At 42.8% G+C, this 18,925-nt stretch overlaps 1 protein-coding gene across 2 annotated transcripts; it reads left to right on the plus strand.

The window, feature by feature from the left end:
• The first annotated feature begins 129 nt into the window (after positions 1-129).
• On the plus strand, positions 130-18,925 carry rpgrip1 (RPGR interacting protein 1). 2 transcript variants are annotated; one of them, XM_054747417.2, is made up of 31 exons: positions 130-399; positions 585-747; positions 975-1,028; positions 1,112-1,229; positions 2,567-2,772; positions 2,843-2,945; positions 3,028-3,165; positions 7,376-7,481; positions 7,558-7,581; positions 7,666-7,812; positions 7,893-7,966; positions 8,086-8,306; positions 8,375-8,481; positions 8,565-8,615; positions 8,696-8,875; positions 8,963-9,080; positions 9,182-9,345; positions 9,414-9,759; positions 11,438-11,580; positions 12,520-12,752; positions 12,829-12,944; positions 13,458-13,654; positions 13,760-13,807; positions 13,889-14,067; positions 14,279-14,357; positions 14,493-14,562; positions 17,748-17,827; positions 17,919-18,108; positions 18,184-18,268; positions 18,373-18,500; positions 18,663-18,925. In XM_054747417.2, the coding sequence occupies exons 2-31, from the start codon at positions 660-662 to the stop codon at positions 18,854-18,856; spliced, it is 3,987 nt and encodes a 1,328-aa protein (XP_054603392.1). In that variant the 5' UTR covers positions 130-399; positions 585-659; the 3' UTR covers positions 18,857-18,925. The 2 variants fall into 2 exon arrangements, with proteins under 2 accessions (XP_054603392.1, XP_054603393.1); XM_054747418.2 differs by having other exon boundaries at positions 585-723; positions 18,663-18,924.

Genomic DNA, 18,925 nt, shown 5'->3' on the forward strand with positions numbered 1-18,925 from the left:
TGTCCATGTTTATTTCCACTTGTAATATAATTTTATCCCTTGAGATGCTAGAAGCTTTACACTGGTCTCAGATCTGCCTCACTCCCCATGCAGCTTACAAACAGAACTGACCACAGAGCACATCCTCACGTTAAACAACCTGCTGCTAGCTGATCAGATTAGCTCAGGATTAGCCTCGGGGCAGATGGAGCTCTGGGACAGACTTCATCTTCTCATTCTCAGGTCACACAAATATATTTGCTGCAGACAGAAATTTGTTTCCGGAGAGTAGACGTGAGTGTCCAGACCCATCTGATGAGAAATTCAGGATTTATTGAAGGACGAGGATTAAAACCTCGATTGTAGTTTTCTGGAGGCTGCTGCAGAGACACCTTCTTACCAGATGGTCCACAGACAAAGGTGAGTCATGTATATTAGTTAACTGGTCTGGTTTGATTCTCAAATTGGTAAATATCGTATTTGTTCATTGTTCTTTAGATATTACCACTTGTATTGTTTTTTTTTTTTTTTGCCAATCTTTAAATGTATTTTTGTTACAAATGATTGATGAGTCTTATTTTGTTCTTTTCATGTTTTTTGCAAAGTTTTTCTAATCATTTGAAATGACCAAGTTTTACCTGGAGTTCTCTAATTGGCCGAGGCCATAGCTGGGAGTTGTGATGTCTCCAGTGGTGGACGAGACAGCCGGGGACCTACCGGTCCGAGACGTGGGACTGATGAGAGGTGGGCTGATGCCAGCTGTCCCAGGTTTCTCTTCACTCATCAATCATATTTTATAAGTCAGCAAAACAGCATTTACATTTTTTTTTCCAATTTTTTTCCCTCTTTTTGTTATCATGAGACAAAAAAATGTTTGTTTAAAAGTTTGTTTAAAGCACTTTTTTAGAACTCACAAAGATCAGGTGCCTTCAGTAAGAACAAAGCTTAGTTTTAGCTCGCTAAAGTTTAGAAGGTGCATTTGCTTCTACCCCTAGATACGCTTCGTGATGTCAGACCATGGAAGAAGCATCATATCATGAAGACAAAAGGTGCAACCATTATTGTTGTAATTCAAGATTAAATCTACTAGATTTTCTATTTGAATCTCTGTTTGTGCTTCTGGTCCTCACAGACCCTCAGCGGTTGTTTCGATTTCCCAGGGAGCACCTGGAGGACCTGTGTCTCCGGCTGCAGGAGGAGAACAGCGTGCTCAGACAGCACACGCGCACACAGGAGCAGCGGCTCTGCAGGTAAACTAAAAGATGATGAGATCTTTATGAAAGGCTTCAGTAAGATTAGATCAAACAAGTCAACACAACTCTCTACAACTCCAAAAATACAGCTGATCATATATAAGTAGCAACAATAGACAACGAGCTATCACAACGAGAGCTTACAACACCTGGAGCCAAGTTGAGGGTACGAGGGCCATGACTAGTGTCTGTTGAACCAGGATGAAACCACAGCAGTCACCCCAGACTGCTGCTTAAATGGGTTCATTTTGCACGATTCATTCAGGTTTATATCGGTTGTTGCTGATGGTGCAGCGAGCAGCTGCCTACCCTGGAATGTTTTGGGGGAAAACAATTATTTTTTATAACTTTTCAATGTGATACTCTGTTTACATTTTTAAAAGATAGATTTTAAACAACATTAATTTTTTTCTTACATTTTTAAACTTAACTACTTTACTTTTTTGTAATTTGTTGGTAACTGTTTTTTTTTAACTTTTTATATTTTTATGTTTACTCTTTAAACATTTTACTTTAAAAAAAACTTTTACCGTTTTTTTCCAGTTATACAAAACTGTTTTAAAACTGTATGACTTATTTCTATTTACTTTTGTAGTTTTTAAAACTTTAACGACATTTTTATCTTCAGTTTACTTTTTAAAAAAGTCTTTTTTGAATGTTCTAAAAAAAATTCTGCAATTTTAAACTTTTTAAAACTTCTTGTTTACTTTTGCCTTTTAACATTTAATCTTATGTGCAACTTCTATTTGCTTTTTAAAAAATCTTTATAATTTCTGTATTCTTTGTTTTACTTTTTTAAAATTGTTTTTCATAAGTTTTATGTTGACACTGATAATCAAGATTAAAAGTGAGCTCAAATGATTAAATACAGTGACTTGTACCTCCAACGGTTAACAACGTTTTTTTTTATTTGAGACAAAAAATAATGTAAATTAGAAGAGAACATAAAACATGACATGGAGTAGTTCTTCATGTCAAGTGCCATAGGGATTTGGTTGTAACAGGAAAGCAAGTCTTTTGAGAGCTTCGCTGTGAAACAGACAGTGGAAGCAGCTTTACTCAGGGTTGAATTAAGGTGGAGACAAAGATGACGAGGTTGGATGGGCTGAGATGATGATCTGCTTATCCCTCTGTAAATCTCAGGGTCATGTGAGTCAGAGATGTGGGTTTATTTTTTTAATTTTCAGATTATAGATATATTAGGCCTTTACATCCCCCAAAACAGTTCTTCTTCATCATTTGTCTCTGTTAGGTTGATTGTTTACACTTTTGCAACACTTCACAATAACTGCAGATGACTAGTTCCCTAAGTGTAACCCTCTGCTTTACACCAGGATGTCCACACGTCTGATGCGTCTTCGTCAGGCCCGTCCCGGCTCTGCCACTGTCAAAGAGAGGGATTTGGAAGACACGCTCCAGGAGATGGAGGCCCGTGTGGCAATGCTGGAGAGTCAGAAAGAGGTGCTGCAGAATAAACTCAGCCTGGCCAAGCAGCACATCATGGACCTCGGGGCTCGAACGGCAAACAGATACAGCAAAGGTGAGTTTCAGGCAAAGATAGGAAAGAACTTCAACGTGTGGCCCTGTGGTCTCCCTCACTGTGTTTTCAGGTAGAACTCTGGATGGAGAGGGTGGAGTCAGGAGGGCGGCGCAGACTGCTCCACCACGATACTGTGTCACGCTGGAGGACACCAGGACAGAGATGGAGAAGCTGTAATATCCACCTTCTGTTGTGTAGTTACATTTAACTTTCCTAACAACCTCTGATCGTTGGACCTTGTCCTCCATCCATCAGGTCCAGTCTGACAGAGCAGGTCAGGATGACTGAACTGGAGCTGACGGCTCAGGCCCTCAGAGACACTCTACGGGAGAAAGAGAAGGAGATGGATGGAACATTTAGAGAGCTGAGGAAGCAGCAGACCGACAGACACAGGTAGCAAATCGACATCATGGCTCACAGTCTCATGGTAGACCATGAGTCTTACCCTGGCAAACATGTAGTCTGGCCACGACCCATAGACACTTTTGTACATTTGTTCTGTGTTTGACTTCGTAATCCATCACTTTGTTCTTTTTTTTTTTTTTTTTACACAATTTAGTAAAGAAATTTTTTTTTACCTGACATGTTTCGACTAAAGCCTCAAGTCATCATCAGATGTTGGTGTTGGTGGCGCCGCTTCTGTTTCTCGTGACTCTGGTGATAACTAGAGGCATTAGTTGAAACATGTCAGGTAAAAAAAACTATTTTTTACTAAACTTTGTAAAAAAAAAAAAAAAAAAGTAATGGATGACCCATAGACAAATCTCAGTTTTGGGGTGGAATCTACGGTTGTCTTTCAAATTGTCTCTGCAGGCCATTAGACAATGCTTGGGCCAATCAGAGCAAGAAAAAACCCATAGGGGGCGCTATGGAGCCGTGGACCAAGATGGCAGCATAAAGTGGCTGCTCCGTGTAACCTGCACTAAAGACTTAGAACAACCCAAAACTAGAAACTTAACTGTCATTGGAAAATGTCAAAAACGACTAATCTCAAGGACTGTGATATTTTCACCCGAAAACGTGGTTCCCAAAAACCAGTTAAAACCGATACTTTGGCAACGCCTGACGACGACGAGGGAGCTGCTAGCGTTAGTAGCATGAGTGAGCTTAGAACGGTGTTAGCTGAACTTCGCTCATTGCGCTCCGAGTTTAGTGTTTTCGGAACTAAACTGGACAGCATAGATAACCGTATGGGCGAAATGACGAAGTCAGTTGCTGCTTTGGAGAAAAACATGACGGAGGTAAAGCAAAATGTTGCTGCAAACGCTACACGACTGGAGGAAGCTGAAAACAGAATAATGTCGGCAGAGGAGCTCATGGGAAAGAGCGTGGCCGATCTCAGCAAGGCCATGAAACGGATATCCTACCTGGAGGCAAAGACCGATGACCTGGAGAACCGGGGCCGAAGGAAGAACCTGCGGCTATTTGGCCTCCGGGAGGGCGCCGAGGGTCAGCTACCACTGCTGGAGTTTATAAGGAAGATGTTACCGCGCTGGCTTGAGACCGACAGATCGTTCATTATTGAGAGGGCTCACCGTACTCTAGCACCTCCAAAGCCAAACCAACACAGAGCTGTCCTCGTCCGATTCCTGAACTTCCAAGATCGGGAGTTTGTTTTCCGCTTCACAAAACACAGTAACATCAAACACGATGGAAACGCACTCTTCTTTGCCGAGGATTTCTCAGCTGAGACCATCCGGCAGCGAACCGAGTTCAACGCGATCAGAAAGTTGTTCGCCGATAAAGGAATGTTCCGCGGGTTTCAATATAATCCATGCAAGATGAGGATCCTCCACGATGGGAAGATACACCTGTTTTCATCTCCAAAGGAGGCTAAGGATTTTCACTATAGACACACTGGACAGGACTAACTGTTATCTAGGATTCTTAATCACTTGTGGATGGTTTCCTTTGTTCTGTAAAGGTGGCAGTTACTTACATGTGAATCGGTGGTGTAGTGACAATTCCTTCAAAGATTCCAACATTTCATGTTCCAAAATGTTGCCTGTCTGTGTCTCCAGTCAACCTTTCTTCTTTAGAGGAGTTCTGCTCTCTGACGTGGAACACAACTCATCATCTGAAGACAAATCAAAACTCTCCTGCAAGAGAATGGATTCTTCCTCCCCCAACTGGATCACAAGAACCCATATTTTGCAGCAGAGCCAAAGCCTCGGCAGCAGTGTAGCCTTTAAGCATCTTTGTGTCGTGTTTATCAAGCCAAAGGTTCTTGTAGTAAACTGTCCTTCTTATTCCCAGGTTTATATTGTCATCACAGTTCACAATCCCGCCCACCGTCCAACACACCACACCCAAGTCTGTGTATGCGTATGACTTGATTTCCACGCCTGAAAAGTAGCTTTATCATAGGTGTTAGGAGCCATCTTTTCAAATGCAACTATAGCAAGTTCGTCTGCTAAAAGTCACCTATTCACATTTAGCTGAACAGTTTAAGTCGGCCTTGCAGTTTGCAGTTATCCTGCCTGTGAGGCTCTAATGGCAGGCCTCCGTTGTTGTTGGTTGGTTGTGATTTCTGACCAGAATACACTTCCTACTCTGTTTATGTAACCACACATAAAAGGCTTAACAGAAAATAATGGCAACAATGAAAACACACAACATAAGTACACCAACAAAACCATACATTACAGTTAGAAAAAGACTTGTACACCCCAAAGACAAGATATCAGCAGAACACAAATGTGGAGTCATATATATAAAATCCCACGCAAACTATGCAATAAAACATACATTGGTGATGCCGGACGGCAACTCAACACACAAAAAGGAAAGGAAGTGGTGCCACTAACAGTGGCAAAACTCTAAAGAAGGCTGCAGTGATTGTCGAAACATCAGTAAAAACAAGGTAAAAATAACACTTTTTCTGTGTTAAAGTAAGAGCCATAATGCAGTGCAAACATGAAGATTACTGAAAGTGAAAAGCTAGGAGAACATAAGGATAAACTAACAAAATGATAAAACTTAACACCAAGAAAAGGATCTTACAAAGTCAATCAAAGAGCAGAGGGGATAAACACAATTGAAAAAAAAACTGAGGAAAAAACTAGAACAGGAGAAGAGACTCTAAACAACAACAAAAAAACTAAGAAAAATGCAGTGCTCAAAGGCACAAAATGGAAGCTAAATAAAACATGAAAATAGAAAAATTACACAAAAAATAAGAAAGTGAAAACTGATGAGAAATTAAAACTGAAATAATCAGAGGCTAGGGCTGGGAATGGCTGGACTGACACTAACAAGGGTGTGTGTATGAAAGCTGAAAGATAATAAATAGAGGGACAGAAAACACAAAGATGCATAGGAAAAGGGGAGAGACATGGGAGACAGGACAGAGGACATGAACAATTCCACATTTTTCAGGATCCCATGCTAACCTTATTTATTTATTTTTCATTTTTATTCTTATTTTTTAAAATCTTTATTCTTCATTTTATCTTCAATTTTTTATTATATTTTTACCTCATTTATATTTTAATTGTTCTTTTGAAGCGACTCATGCTTTGTTTTTATTAAGCGCTACATAAAAAATCCTTTCTTGTCATTTGTGTGCTTCTGTGAAGTCTTTGGATGGACAAGTTCAGTTAACCAGATTCAAGACAGGAGAGGGACAAGTAGAGCCACTGGGCCAGCCTGAAAGACTGACAACCCCCAACACCCAAGCACATTCCATTGGCCATCATCTAGTTCAAGTTCAAGTTTATTCATATAGCGCCAAATCACGACAAGAGTCGTCTCAAGGCACTTCACATAATAAACATTCCAATTCAGATCAGTTCATTAAGCCAATCAGAAATAATGTTTCCTATATAAGGAACCCAGCAAATTGCATCAAGTCACTGAGTAGTGTCGGTGACTTTACAGCAAGCCTCATACTAAGCAAGCATAAAGCGACAGTGGAGAGGAAAACTCCCTTTTAACAGGAAGAAACCTCCAGAGAATCCTGGCTCTAGCCTGGCAAGCCAGACTAAATAAATGTATTATTTAGTCTGGCAACGCTCCATTGACGGCTCTCGGTTGTGGGGCGGGATCTACCGTTATCTTTCAAACAATCTCTGCATTCCACTGGACAATGAATGTGACATACTCTTGTTTCACTCTGTTGCATCATCCCACCCACCAGGCATATAGAGTGCCCTGATTGGCCCACAAAGCGGATAAAGCTCTGTGATTTGTTCACTAAGCAGATAGAGCACTATGATTGGCCCACCATTATGGACCAATTACAGCTCTTTATGTGTTTGAAACCCCCTCTAGAGAGCTGTGATTGGCTAGCCAGAGTCCTGGTAGGAGCTGCTGATGTTCCAATGGAGCATGCCTAGACCAAACTTTGCAAAGCCAGAATTTGGTCTAGTTCACTAGGCTATCCTGGCTCAGTATAAGCAGCCATCCTCCACGACTCACTGGGGATCGAGAAGACAGAGCAGACACACACACACACACACACACACACACACACACACACACAGAGACAAGTAATGTGTCTATAGGCCGATCTGCTGAGCAAATCTTTTGCTACTGCTAAGGTTTGGCTAGATGTTTCAGCTAGCCAACTCCCTGACTGACATAAAACATTTTTGTTCATCAGAACGACAATCAGAGAAAACGTGGACCTGATCCGTCTACAGAAGCAGCTGTCGGAGAAGAGTACAGCTCTGAGAGTCAGCCAAGAGAAGTTCGGCAGCCTGCAGGAGGTTTCTGGACAGTTTGTGTCTACACTTTTCACAGTTGTTTCACACCGTGTTTCATAAATGTTGTCTCTCTTTCTAGGCATATGAAAACCAGCTAGAGGAGGTAGATGTGCCTGAAGTTTAATGAACATTTGGTGTTGATTTAAATGATTTTGTGCTCAGAGGAACAATGTTTTGTTCACTTCAGACTCAGAGGTTGCTGAAGGAAAGCCAAGGAGCTCTGCTGGAGAAAGTGGAGGAGCTGACAGAACAATTAAAACACGAGAGACAGAAAGCTCTGGGACTGGAGGGACAACTCGCCACCATGACCCTGTCCGTTCAGACCCTGGAGAAGGTAACGCATCTCCAAACGTCTCATGATCAACTCCGAAAAAATAAGAAAAGACTTCAAAGCGCCGACTCTCTCTCCTGCAGCTCCAAGAGAGGATATCAGACCTGGAGGGAGAGAGGGACCTGATTAAGGAAAACTACGACTCTCTGCTGAAGAGGTGAGGGACCTCAACGAGACACATTCTGGCTAATCTGAACCAGACAGAAACAAAGAAAATGGAAAAGGGTCATAAATTGGGTGTTTCCGGAGGCGTAAACATGGTTTTATCTTTTTCAGTACTTTATCTGCCCAAAGCGACAATATATCCCAGGCTGAAAAACACAGCGAGGTGGAGCAGAGAGGAGAAAAACTGGTTGAAAACATGTCTAAGGTGGACATTCAGACACTGGAGGAGGCGCTGCAAGCAGAGAGGGAGGAAAGGAGGAAGCTGGAGCTGGAGAAGGAGAAACTGAAGCAGGAGAAGGAGACTTTGGAGAAGCAGAGAGTGCGAGAGGAAGGTTAGCAGTCTCAGATAATAATAAAGTTCGTTTTAATTCTGGGTTTTCATTTGTTTTATTACATTTAGAGTTGTCTGTGTTAATGAGAGAGAGACAGGAGCATCTGGAGCGTGAGGTTGTCCGCTACAGCGAGCAGGCCTCGGCTCTGCAGGACAGACTGGACTCCATTTCTAAGGTCAGAAAGGAACACAAAAAGTACCAATCCATCCTTTTTCACAGTTCTACCCCATTTTCTGACATGTTCACTCTCCATCCCAGGAGTTTGACATGAGCATTGAGGAGCTGAGTGAAACATTTCTGCAGATCAAGGTTTGTACCTCGCTGCGCTGCATTAATCTAAATCAGTGATCATAAAAACCTGATGCCACATAACCCCCTCCAACCATTAGACCTTCAGGATGCAGCAGGAGACAAGCGATGGCCTGCAGTTCCTTGTGACAGATTCAAAGGTGGAAGATCCAACCCATGAGCTGATAAACATCCAAGCGTCTTATGCTGAGACTGTCCTTGAGCTCCAGAAAACCAGGAACCTTCTGCTGCTGGAGCACAAAATCACCAGAGACCTGCAGGTACGCGCGTATTTTCTGTGAACTCAAGAGACTTCAGCTCATTTTCTTTCAAAATGTCAAAATAATGGTTTGTTTTTAATCTCAAAGGAAGAGTTGAACACCACCAACCAGAGAGTGGAAAGAGACAAGGAGGAGATCAGAAGGAGGATGGCAGACAAAGACAAACTTTTGTCAAAAAGAGCTCTTCAGATCAACACTTTACAAGGTTTGCTTACTTCTGTGTTAGCGGCCACATCACGGCAAAGCAGAATCCTTTGGGAAATGCAAAACCAGGTAGTGTGACTCAAAGATTCTCTAAATCTTAAGCCCAACTGAAAGAGTTGGCGTACAGCCCCAGGAACTACAAGAGAACCATACCGATCCAGTACACCTGGCCAGCTGGAGAGCAGGAGGTGGTCCAGTCCAGCGAGGATGACCTGTGTTTCTCTCAGCTGAAGGCTGGAGAGTCACTTTTGGAGATCCACCTGAAGGTACAAACCTAAATAAGTAACTCCAGTCACTTTGGCTGATGGCTTAAATGCTGTTTTTGCACCTCTAGGCAGCCATTTTCACCCCTACAGGCCTCCGCATCATGAACAGCGTCCATCCAGGAGCAGACAAAAACGAAGACATCGTGACCTTCTGCACTTACTGCCTGTTGGACTTTGAGTTGCACTCCACTCCTCTTGTGTCAGGAAGCCATCCGAACTATGGCTATACGTCCCGCTACGCTCTGACAGCTCGGGATCTGGGCAGGCTCGGAGGTCAGGGGTCAAGAGTGCGACTGGAGCTGCATCAGGCCTTAGGAGGGGTCCGTTTTGTCACGCACGGAAATGGACACATGTCACTCGTGGGTGCCATCGAGAGAACAGGGGAGCGGATTGGAGGAAGCGCCAGTATCACAGGTGAGGGCTGCTGGTGGAGTCCTTGTTGTTATAATCTTGGGTTTTCAGTCATCCGGGGAATGCTCTTAAAGTCAGACAAAGGTATCTGCAACTTTGTCTAGATTATCATAAAGGTCTCGTTCACGTGTGTTTTAACTAACTTGCTGTGGTCCCCAACATGAACGTGAGTTGTTTCCTGTGGAAATAAAATCTGGCACTCCTGTTTCAGGGGTTTGATCATTGACTGAGGAGCTGTGGGTGGAAAATGGCAGGAGGAAGAGTCCTACTGATTAATATTCATGATATGCAAACGTTTTGCCTCTGATTGGCAAACAGCAACACAACTATTCTGCTGCTTCTGTTAACAAAACTTCAAACCCTTTCTGTGGCTAACAATGGGGGTTAAAGAAAATGTTTGCGATCAGCATGCTTATGCTACACAGAGTGACTGGTCCGATTTAAAAAAGAGCAAATATTATGGGGTTTCTCTGTGAATCTGTCCTTTTAAGTCCTACAATGATGCCTGGAGCTACTGACAGACAGAGCCAACCTAATAAAGTACGGTGTCATCTGCATAAAGGTTTCTCAGTGAACTACCCTTTTAAGCTGTAATAAACAGGGCAGGCTCTACAATGTAAAACCTTGGTGCTTCATACATTTTGGATTGAATTAGAGAAAACTCTTCAAGATAAAGTACTGGCGCCTCATTTATCAAGCTTGCTTACACAAAAAATGGGGTCGGAAAACTGCGTAAGCAACTTTCCACGCAAACTTTGGGATTTATCAAAGAAAACTTAGCGGAAAAATGTGCGCAACTTTAAGTTGACTAAGGACCTTGTTTATGCACATTTTGGACAAAGAGAGCACCTGCCACGTGTATGCACACACACATGCGCGCACACACACACGCGTACACGCTCACACACATACAGCCTGAAGTGCAGAATACAGAATGCAGAATATCAGCCGGGGATTGAGACAGAATGTCATGCGCCTGTGACAGTGTGTGTCCTATCACTGTGACCCAATTGATCATGCGCCCTGGCTACTTGGACAAGGGAAATCTCTGTTTGGCTGACTGGTTAGTGTGCGTGACTTTCACCCGGGAGTCTGAGGATCGAATCCTGATTGGACCATCTTTTTTTTATATCCACCACAGATCTCTCTGAAGAATTCACAACATTGACGGCTTCAGCAACGCTGTGCCACTCTGTAGATTTTCTCTTATTTGTTTTGCAAAAGCACTTCCTTTCATTTCTCCACCTCACCCATAAGTACCTCAATTTCTGCTTCTGTGAAATAGCGCTTCCTTGATCTGCCTTGATCTACGGCCACCATAGTCATTGGCGGAGCGCTGCAACAGCCAGCTTATGTATGTGCATGAGGTCCACAAGGCACTTTGCATTGACTATTTATGGCAGTAAGTGGGTGCGGTGAGGGCAGGATGTGCCAAAACTGCAGCTGAGAAACATTCTCGTTAGTCTCCGATTCATGAAGCGGAGATTGCGTGCAGCTGTGCGTACTCCATGTTTGATAGATCACAAACCTACTTGGCGTGAGTACATTTTTTTGCTGAGCTTAAGTACGGTTTTAGTAAGGATTCTACGCAATGTTTGATAATGAGACCCTTGGTTGCCTCTCATGTGGTAATAAATGTCATTTTTGCCTTCTTTTTGTGTTTTATTTGATTTTCTCACAGGAAATGAGGGAGAAATTATTGGTGTTGTGGAATTCTGGGTATGCCTGTTCCCTCCTGCAGAACCCATCATTGGAGCTGAGAGAACAAACACTCAAAGGAGTCCTGTTCAGAGCTCACTTGGCTGGCAGGACACCGGCCGTGAGGTAAAACAGAACAAGTCCAGATAACATTCAAGCAGACATTTTTTGCAGTTCCTGTGATGATAAAAAAGAATGTAATGTATGTCAACATGATAGAACAAACAGCTACAGTCCAGCAAGTGGCTTGGTTTGTGGACTCCTTTCAGCAATCCAGTTTAGCTCACGATCACTAGAAAATATTTGTTTTTGAACCTGCAGCACCTTTGGTTTAACTTTCCAACAACAGCAGCTCGTCAGAACATTTTTAATTAGTTATAATGAAATGTATCAATAAAGAAAAGCAAAAATTAAGGATGTTCTGCATTATTTCTTCTATGAATGACTGGCTGAGTAACATAAATGAATAATGCAGATGTTCTGCCTGAAATAGTGGAACTGGAACAACAAGAGCTGCATTTTGCACCCGTGCAGTATAATTATCTGTGCACATCAGAACTTCCTCTTACTCGAATGCTCCAATTTTATACGTAAATGTTTGTAATGAGATCTAGGTCTATTTAAATGTTTCTGAGAGTGGAAAGCCCCACTAAGGAAACGGCCTGACTGTTGTGATGCAGCAAACTTCTGCATTAGCTTTTCTGATAAAACACAACATTAACGTAGACACCTAATCTAGGATGAGGGATGAGGTTTTGTGAGGGTTTAATTTCAACAAATGACAAAGATCTTAGCTAAAATTATAAACAACAAACACATTATGCCTTTTTTGTTTTTATAGGAAAAGTCTTTATGACAAAGCGTTACGGCCATTAGGGATGAATGAAAGGGGTAAAATTCTCAGAATGTCTTGGGTTAATGTCATGTTTATGTGAAAAATATTCTCTAAAGTTGGAAAGTACTAAATTTGCAGTAATAAAAGGTCAACAGTCATTTGAAGCTAGCTGTACACTTCTAAACATGACCAAGGTTTGCATTCATGAGATTATTGTTTCTCTCCAACAGGAGCTGTATGACTATGGTGGTGGAATCCCCAATGAACTGGTGGTGATGTTGGAGCGCTGCATTGGCCTGAACGCCCGCTGGCCTGGACTCCATCCTGATTCCTACTTGACGTACAGATTGTACGACCTGCCCCCTCACGTCTCACTAACCGTCCAGTGCACGTCTGATCCGGTATTCAACGACGTCACTAGTTACCCTCTGGCAGTAACGATGGATGTGCTGCACTACCTCAGGTTGTTCACAGTCCAAGGATGTGGGACAAAGTCCCTTATGTGGTTGGTACTAACACTTTGTAGTGCGTTCCCTCAGGTCCAGCAGTCTGTGGGTGTATGTCTTTGATGACAGTGATGACCAGACACCGCCAACCTACCTGGCCAAGACTCCAATCCCACTGCGAGCTTTGGCTTCAGGCAGAGAGATCAGAGGTGAGGCTGGGAACTGAAAGTCCATACAAGTGCTCTCCATTTAAATTAAGAATGATGGTAGGAACCTTTATGCAGATGACACCATCATTTATTCAGTTGGGCCTGCCTTGCAGCAGCTCCTGGCATCATTGTAGGACTTAAAGTTGGTGTTTATTGGTGAAGTCCAACCCTCACCAGGAAAAGGTCAAATTTACTGCCAGCTACCTCAATCAGACCCGCTCTCCTATACAAAGGACCAATGACCTCATGCTCTCTGAGCGCCACCCAAATGGTGCCTCAGAGAAAACAGTTATCTGCATCATTTGTGTACAAAGCCTCACAGGGTCAACTCCACTAATTACATGAAACTTTAACATCTTCAAAGTTCTTTCTTTCTGATCTTGGTTCATCAGTATTTTTGTATTTTACTACTTGGTCAATTTCCCTTTTTTTCTTAAATTTATCGATCGTACCTTCGTAACGGTAAGCCATCTTGACCGGGTCGAGCTACTCGATTTTCTTCTGTCCCGTCAGGTGATTACGTACTGAGAGATCCAGCTGGTGGACCTCGAGGGATGGTCAGAGTCACGTTGAAATGGAAGTACCCCTTTCAGCCTCCCATGGATGTATTACAGGGGAGGGATGTGGAAGACAGGGCGATGAATTCCACACAACGGGAGGAGAGAAGAGAGGAAGTTTTGCAGAGGCCCACAGCAAAGCCCAGAGTGAAGGTAAAGTTAATTCACTCAGTCGGGTTAAAAACACTTTTACTCAGTTAGTGTGTGGAGGGACTCCTCTGTTCATTCAAATCTACTTCCTGTTTCATGGCTCTACAGACTGAGCCCAGAGAAGCCAAAGCTGTGCAGAAAGAGACAAAAGCTTGGGTACGGTTTCCAGCTGGTTTGCATCTGAAAAAGACTTTTCAATGTACAGCTTTTTTATCTGTGCATTTGTCTTTTTTTCAGCCTCAGTCTCCAACTATCAAACACAAAAGCTCACAGGATGTTAGATCAGATCAAATCACCACTGTGAAACCGCGACACTGTTATCCATCAGTGGAGAGGAGGAAATCCACCAGGACGTTGACCGAAAGGTCTCAGAAAACACCTCACCTGACCCCTGAGTCGACACTGCGCTCTCACAGGTAGGTGCTTTCATGTTGTGGGTTTTGTGTACAAAGTCCAGTAAAGTAGGATTTAAATTGGCAAGAAAAAGAATCTGAGAAGAAATTTTTCTCCTAAAACATCAAAGTCGACAAAACATTATTGGTGAAAACGTCCTTAAAATGTCTAAATTTCATCTCACAAACACACACACACACACAATCACTCACTCAACGCTTTCTTCTATTGAAGGTCTTCAGTGAGGTCCTTTCCCAGACAGTCTGTCACCACAGCATCAAGGGGATGTTCTGTCAGTGATGCAGGAAATCAGGTCAGCTCACTCTTTTTCATCAAATGCATGAAGTGAAATCCCTTTTCAGCCTAAGACAAGGCTCAGGAAAGGTAATCAGTGTACTTTAGTATTGTGAACCTAAAGATCCATGGGCTCAAATGTCTTATTTCCCAGGACCTTCCCTCTGTGGATCAGGTGTCTGTTTTTGAAGCAGCAGAGGAGGGAGAGGAGAGGAGTGAGAGTGGTAATTGTTCTCACACATTTAAACTTTTTCCTTCAGTTCATTTGTGTAAATGTGGCATATTACGTATCGACGAGGGAAGTTTAATATTAGAAACAAATGCCAGTTTGGGAATTTCATCCAGGGAATAAGTTTGAGATTACCCTAAGGTAGGTCCATTCTTGCCCAAGAGGTTGAGAGTCATAGTTCAGAGTGTTAACCCTCTCAGGCTCAAATTAAGTTTTGATAAAAGGACTAACAACTAAGCCCTTCAGGGATACTTCTGAGTTAAAAAATGCTCATGAAATACGTACGTGGAGTAACCAGGTAGGTAGGTTTTAACATTGCAAATCTGCAACGCCTGCCTCCAGAGGGTTAAAGGGATAATCCATTGCAACATAAAAATCTGAGTTAAAATGATTGCATTAAATCAGTTTGAGACTGATCTGTAAAAACCTAGAGCTGAGGCTTACCAGTGGAGCAGGGCCCACCACAGGCCAGTGGCAACCCGACCCACCACCATATCATGTGTTGTGGACACACACACATACACACACACACACACACACAGCAAATCAAAAGAACACAAAAAAACTGGAGATGCCACCACCCGCCGCCTACACTAGGAACCTCCACTGTAATAAAACAAAGAAATAAGTTAAAAATCAGGGGTCTCATTTATCAAACATTGCGTAGAATCCTTACTAAAACCGTACTTAAGCTCAGCAACAAAACAATATGTACTTACACAAGTAGGTTTGTGATCTATCAAACATGGAGTACGCACAGCTGCACGCAATCTCCGCTTCAAAAATCGGAGACTAACGAGAAAGTTTCTCAGCTGTTTTTAGTCACATCCCGCCCTCACCACGCCCACTTACTGCCATAAATAGTCAATGCAAAGTGCCTTGTGGATCCCATGCATTTACATAAGCCGGCTGTTGCAGCGCTCCACCAATGACATGGCGACCGTAGATCAAGGCAGATCAAGGAAGCGCAATTTTACAGAAGCAGAAGTTGAGGTACTTATGGGTGAGGTGGAGAAATGAAAGGAAGTACTTTTGCAAAACAAATAAGAGAAAATCCACGGAGTGGCACAGCGTTGCTGAAGCCGTCAATGTTGTGAGTTATTCAGAGAGATCTGTGGCGGATAAAAAACAATGGTTCAATCAGGATTCGATCCCCAGACTCCCGGGTGAAAGTCACACGTGCTAACCAGTCACCCAAATTGAAATCTTCCTTGTCCAAGTAGACAGGGCGCATGATCAATCGGGTCACAGTGACAGGACACACACACACACTGTCACAGACGCATGACATTCTGCCTCAATCTGTCCCCCTGCTGATATTCTGCATTCCGTATTCTGCACTTCAGGCTGTGTGTGTGTGAGCGCGTACGTGTGTGTGTGAGTGTGTGTGTGAGTGAGCGAGTGTGTGTGTGCGCACGCATGTGTGTGGGGTCTTGTTCTGTGTGAAAATGAAGCAGTACAAGTGATAATGCTGCAGGATTTAACAATTTTATCCTTCTCAGCAGCAGCACTGCAGGTGCTCTCCATGTCCAAAATGTGCGTAAGCCAGGTCTAAATCCCAAAGTTTGCATGGAAAGTTGCTTACACAGTTTTCCGACCCCGTTTTGTGCGTAAGCAAGCTTGATAAATGAGGCCCCAGAAGAATAATTAAAAGTTTGATGTGACAATTTCCCACCCTGACAATCCAGCACGTTTTAGTGGTTTCTCCACTCCATCACCCTAGATTCAATGGCTGAGTCACCTGCACAGCAGCTCATCAGGCTCTGCAGAAGCCTGTCAATCACCTGGGGCCTCATTTATCAAGGTGCTTATGTGGAGAGCACCTGCAGTGATGCTGCTGAGAAGGATAAAATTATGAAATCCTGCAGCATTATCACTTGTACTGCTTCATACACACACAGAACAAGAACCCCCCACACGCACACATGTGCACGCACACACACCCACATGCGCGCACACTCACACACACACACACACACACAGCCTGAAGCGCAGAATACGGAAGGCAGAATATCAGCAGGGTGACAGATTGGGACAGAATGTCATGCATCTGTGACAGTGTGTCCTGTCACTGTGACCCGATTGATGATGCACCCTGGTTACTTGGACAAGGAAGATTTTCGTCTGGCTGATTGGTTAGCACATGTGACTATCACCCTGGGAGTCTGGGGATCGAATCCTGACTGGTTCGTTTTTTATATCCGCCACAGATCTCTCTGAAGAACTCAGCATTGACGGCTTAAAAAAATGATTAAAAAAAAGAAAAGAAAGAGAATTCTTACTTCCTTGCTTGAAAAGCACATCAGCTTGGATTATACAGTGAAATAACGCCAGTGGCGGTTTTACCATTAGGCATAGATCGGTGGCCGCCTGGGGCCCCTTTTGTTGGGGGGCCGCCTAGTCTTGACCACCGGCACCCCTCTGTTAATGCCTCAATGGACTATTCCTTTAAGATGCCGATGCACAAACAGGAAGTAATAGGTAGTCATTCCACTCCAATCCAGTTGGTGACAGTAATGCACAAAATTGTTGTTTGCCAAGTGCCATAAGATCACAAATAAGAATAAGAAGAGAAAGCAGAAGAAAAAGAGGTGGGAGCGTTCGTAACAAACTTGAAGCAGTAGTCAAAACATTAAGCATGAAATGGAGTTATCCTAATGGCTCCAATAAGAGAAAGAAGCAGGTAGCTTTAAAAAAGCTTTTATCTTCACTTCCAAAAGTGACATCGCTTTTCAATGTAAACATCAAAAGGAAGCAGAAAGGAAAGGTAATAGAAACTGTTTAAAAGGAGGAAAACGTAGACCAAAGTGGAAAATAGAAAAAATAAAGGCAAAAGCATAGGAGCACTGACTGGAAGAAGAAAGCAGAGCAAACATTAAAGGCACTCAAAGGGAAAGAAAGACAGGAAAAAAGCGGAGGACTAATAAAAAGTGAAAATAACTCATGCCAGAAGAGGGTAGAGTTTCGCAAATTCAGTTAAAGATAAGATTGTCGAAATTTTTGTGTAAGGGGGCCCCATATCTGTGTTCGCCTTGGGCTCCCAAATTGCTAAATCTGCCACTGGAGAGTTGGCAGCCCTGAATTCATAACCTTCTTTTAGAGCCACCTTTAAAAGATTTGGACAATATTTTTCACTTTTATATGATTCACTTTTTCTGTTGTTTTTCTACGTTTCTTCAGGGGCCAGTGAAGCCTCTAGATCTTTGGGATCCAGTTCCTCACAGAGTGACATTGTAATCGTACCTCGCAAAATGAAAAAGGTACAAACGTATTTGTTATTTTTCACTGGACGAAAATGTTTTAGATGCAAGGCTAATAATCTAAATGCTATAAATGTCACTAACGTTTCAGCGAGACAAGCTAAGAGTTGAGATTTTGTCCCTGACTTTTGAACCGTCCTCCCATGTGGCACTGGACAAGTCGGTTCAACGTGTATATGTGGAATATCGGCTGCTTGGCGTTCCATTGGAAACGACCGAGACACCCATGTCCCTCCGTAAGCCAGTGGCGGGAGAGGAGATTCATTACAACTTCACACGAGGTGTGAACAGGGTCATTGTGTCTATATAAAGCCTTTTTAAAGATCCTACCTACTCTAACTGTTTGTTTCTCCCAGTGATTTATGTGGACAGCTCCCAGTCCGCTCCACTCAGACACTATCTCTACACCATGTTGGAGGGCATGGACCCTAACCAGGGCAGGTAACGTCATGCTAATCCATTTATCTCACAACTTTAAGGAATATGTTTTTATTGTTTGGTTAATACTTTATTCTGTGTCTGTGTGTTGGTGTGTGTCATAAAAGGTTAAAGTTCACAGTGGTCAGTGAGCCGATGGACGACGATGAAGAGTGCGTGGAAGTAGGACATGCTTTCCTGGACCTGCAGGAGCTGCTGCTCACAGGAAATGATGTCATCGAACAACAAATTGATAGTTGGTGCTTTTGTGTGATTATGTGGGCCAAAAGTTATGAAATCAGTTGTTTGAATTAAACGTAAAAGCATGTGTTAAAGGAGAGTTTGTAAAAATGCTAGCAAAGTTAAATGTTTTAGTATTGAGCACATGTTGATATTTTTCTATGACTGTTTTTTCTAGTTGTGAGTGTGGATGAAGACAAGGAGGTGATCGGGACTCTGAAAGTGTCGCTAGAGGCAGCAAAAGTCCTGACTGGGATATACCAGGAGTTTCACCAGAAAGACAATGGTAAAACTGAAGATGAGGAGGAAGAAAAGAAAAAGAAAACTGATCAGATACAAGTGCTAGATTATGAAGAAGACGGTGACTTTTAATGAATGTAAGAACACAATCCTTCTGTAGTTCTGTAAACTGTCAGAAAAACAATAAAAATATAAAACTAA

This window comes from Nothobranchius furzeri, chromosome 2 (genome assembly GCF_043380555.1).
Source record: "Nothobranchius furzeri strain GRZ-AD chromosome 2, NfurGRZ-RIMD1, whole genome shotgun sequence".
Taxonomy (NCBI): Eukaryota; Metazoa; Chordata; class Actinopteri; order Cyprinodontiformes; family Nothobranchiidae; genus Nothobranchius; species Nothobranchius furzeri.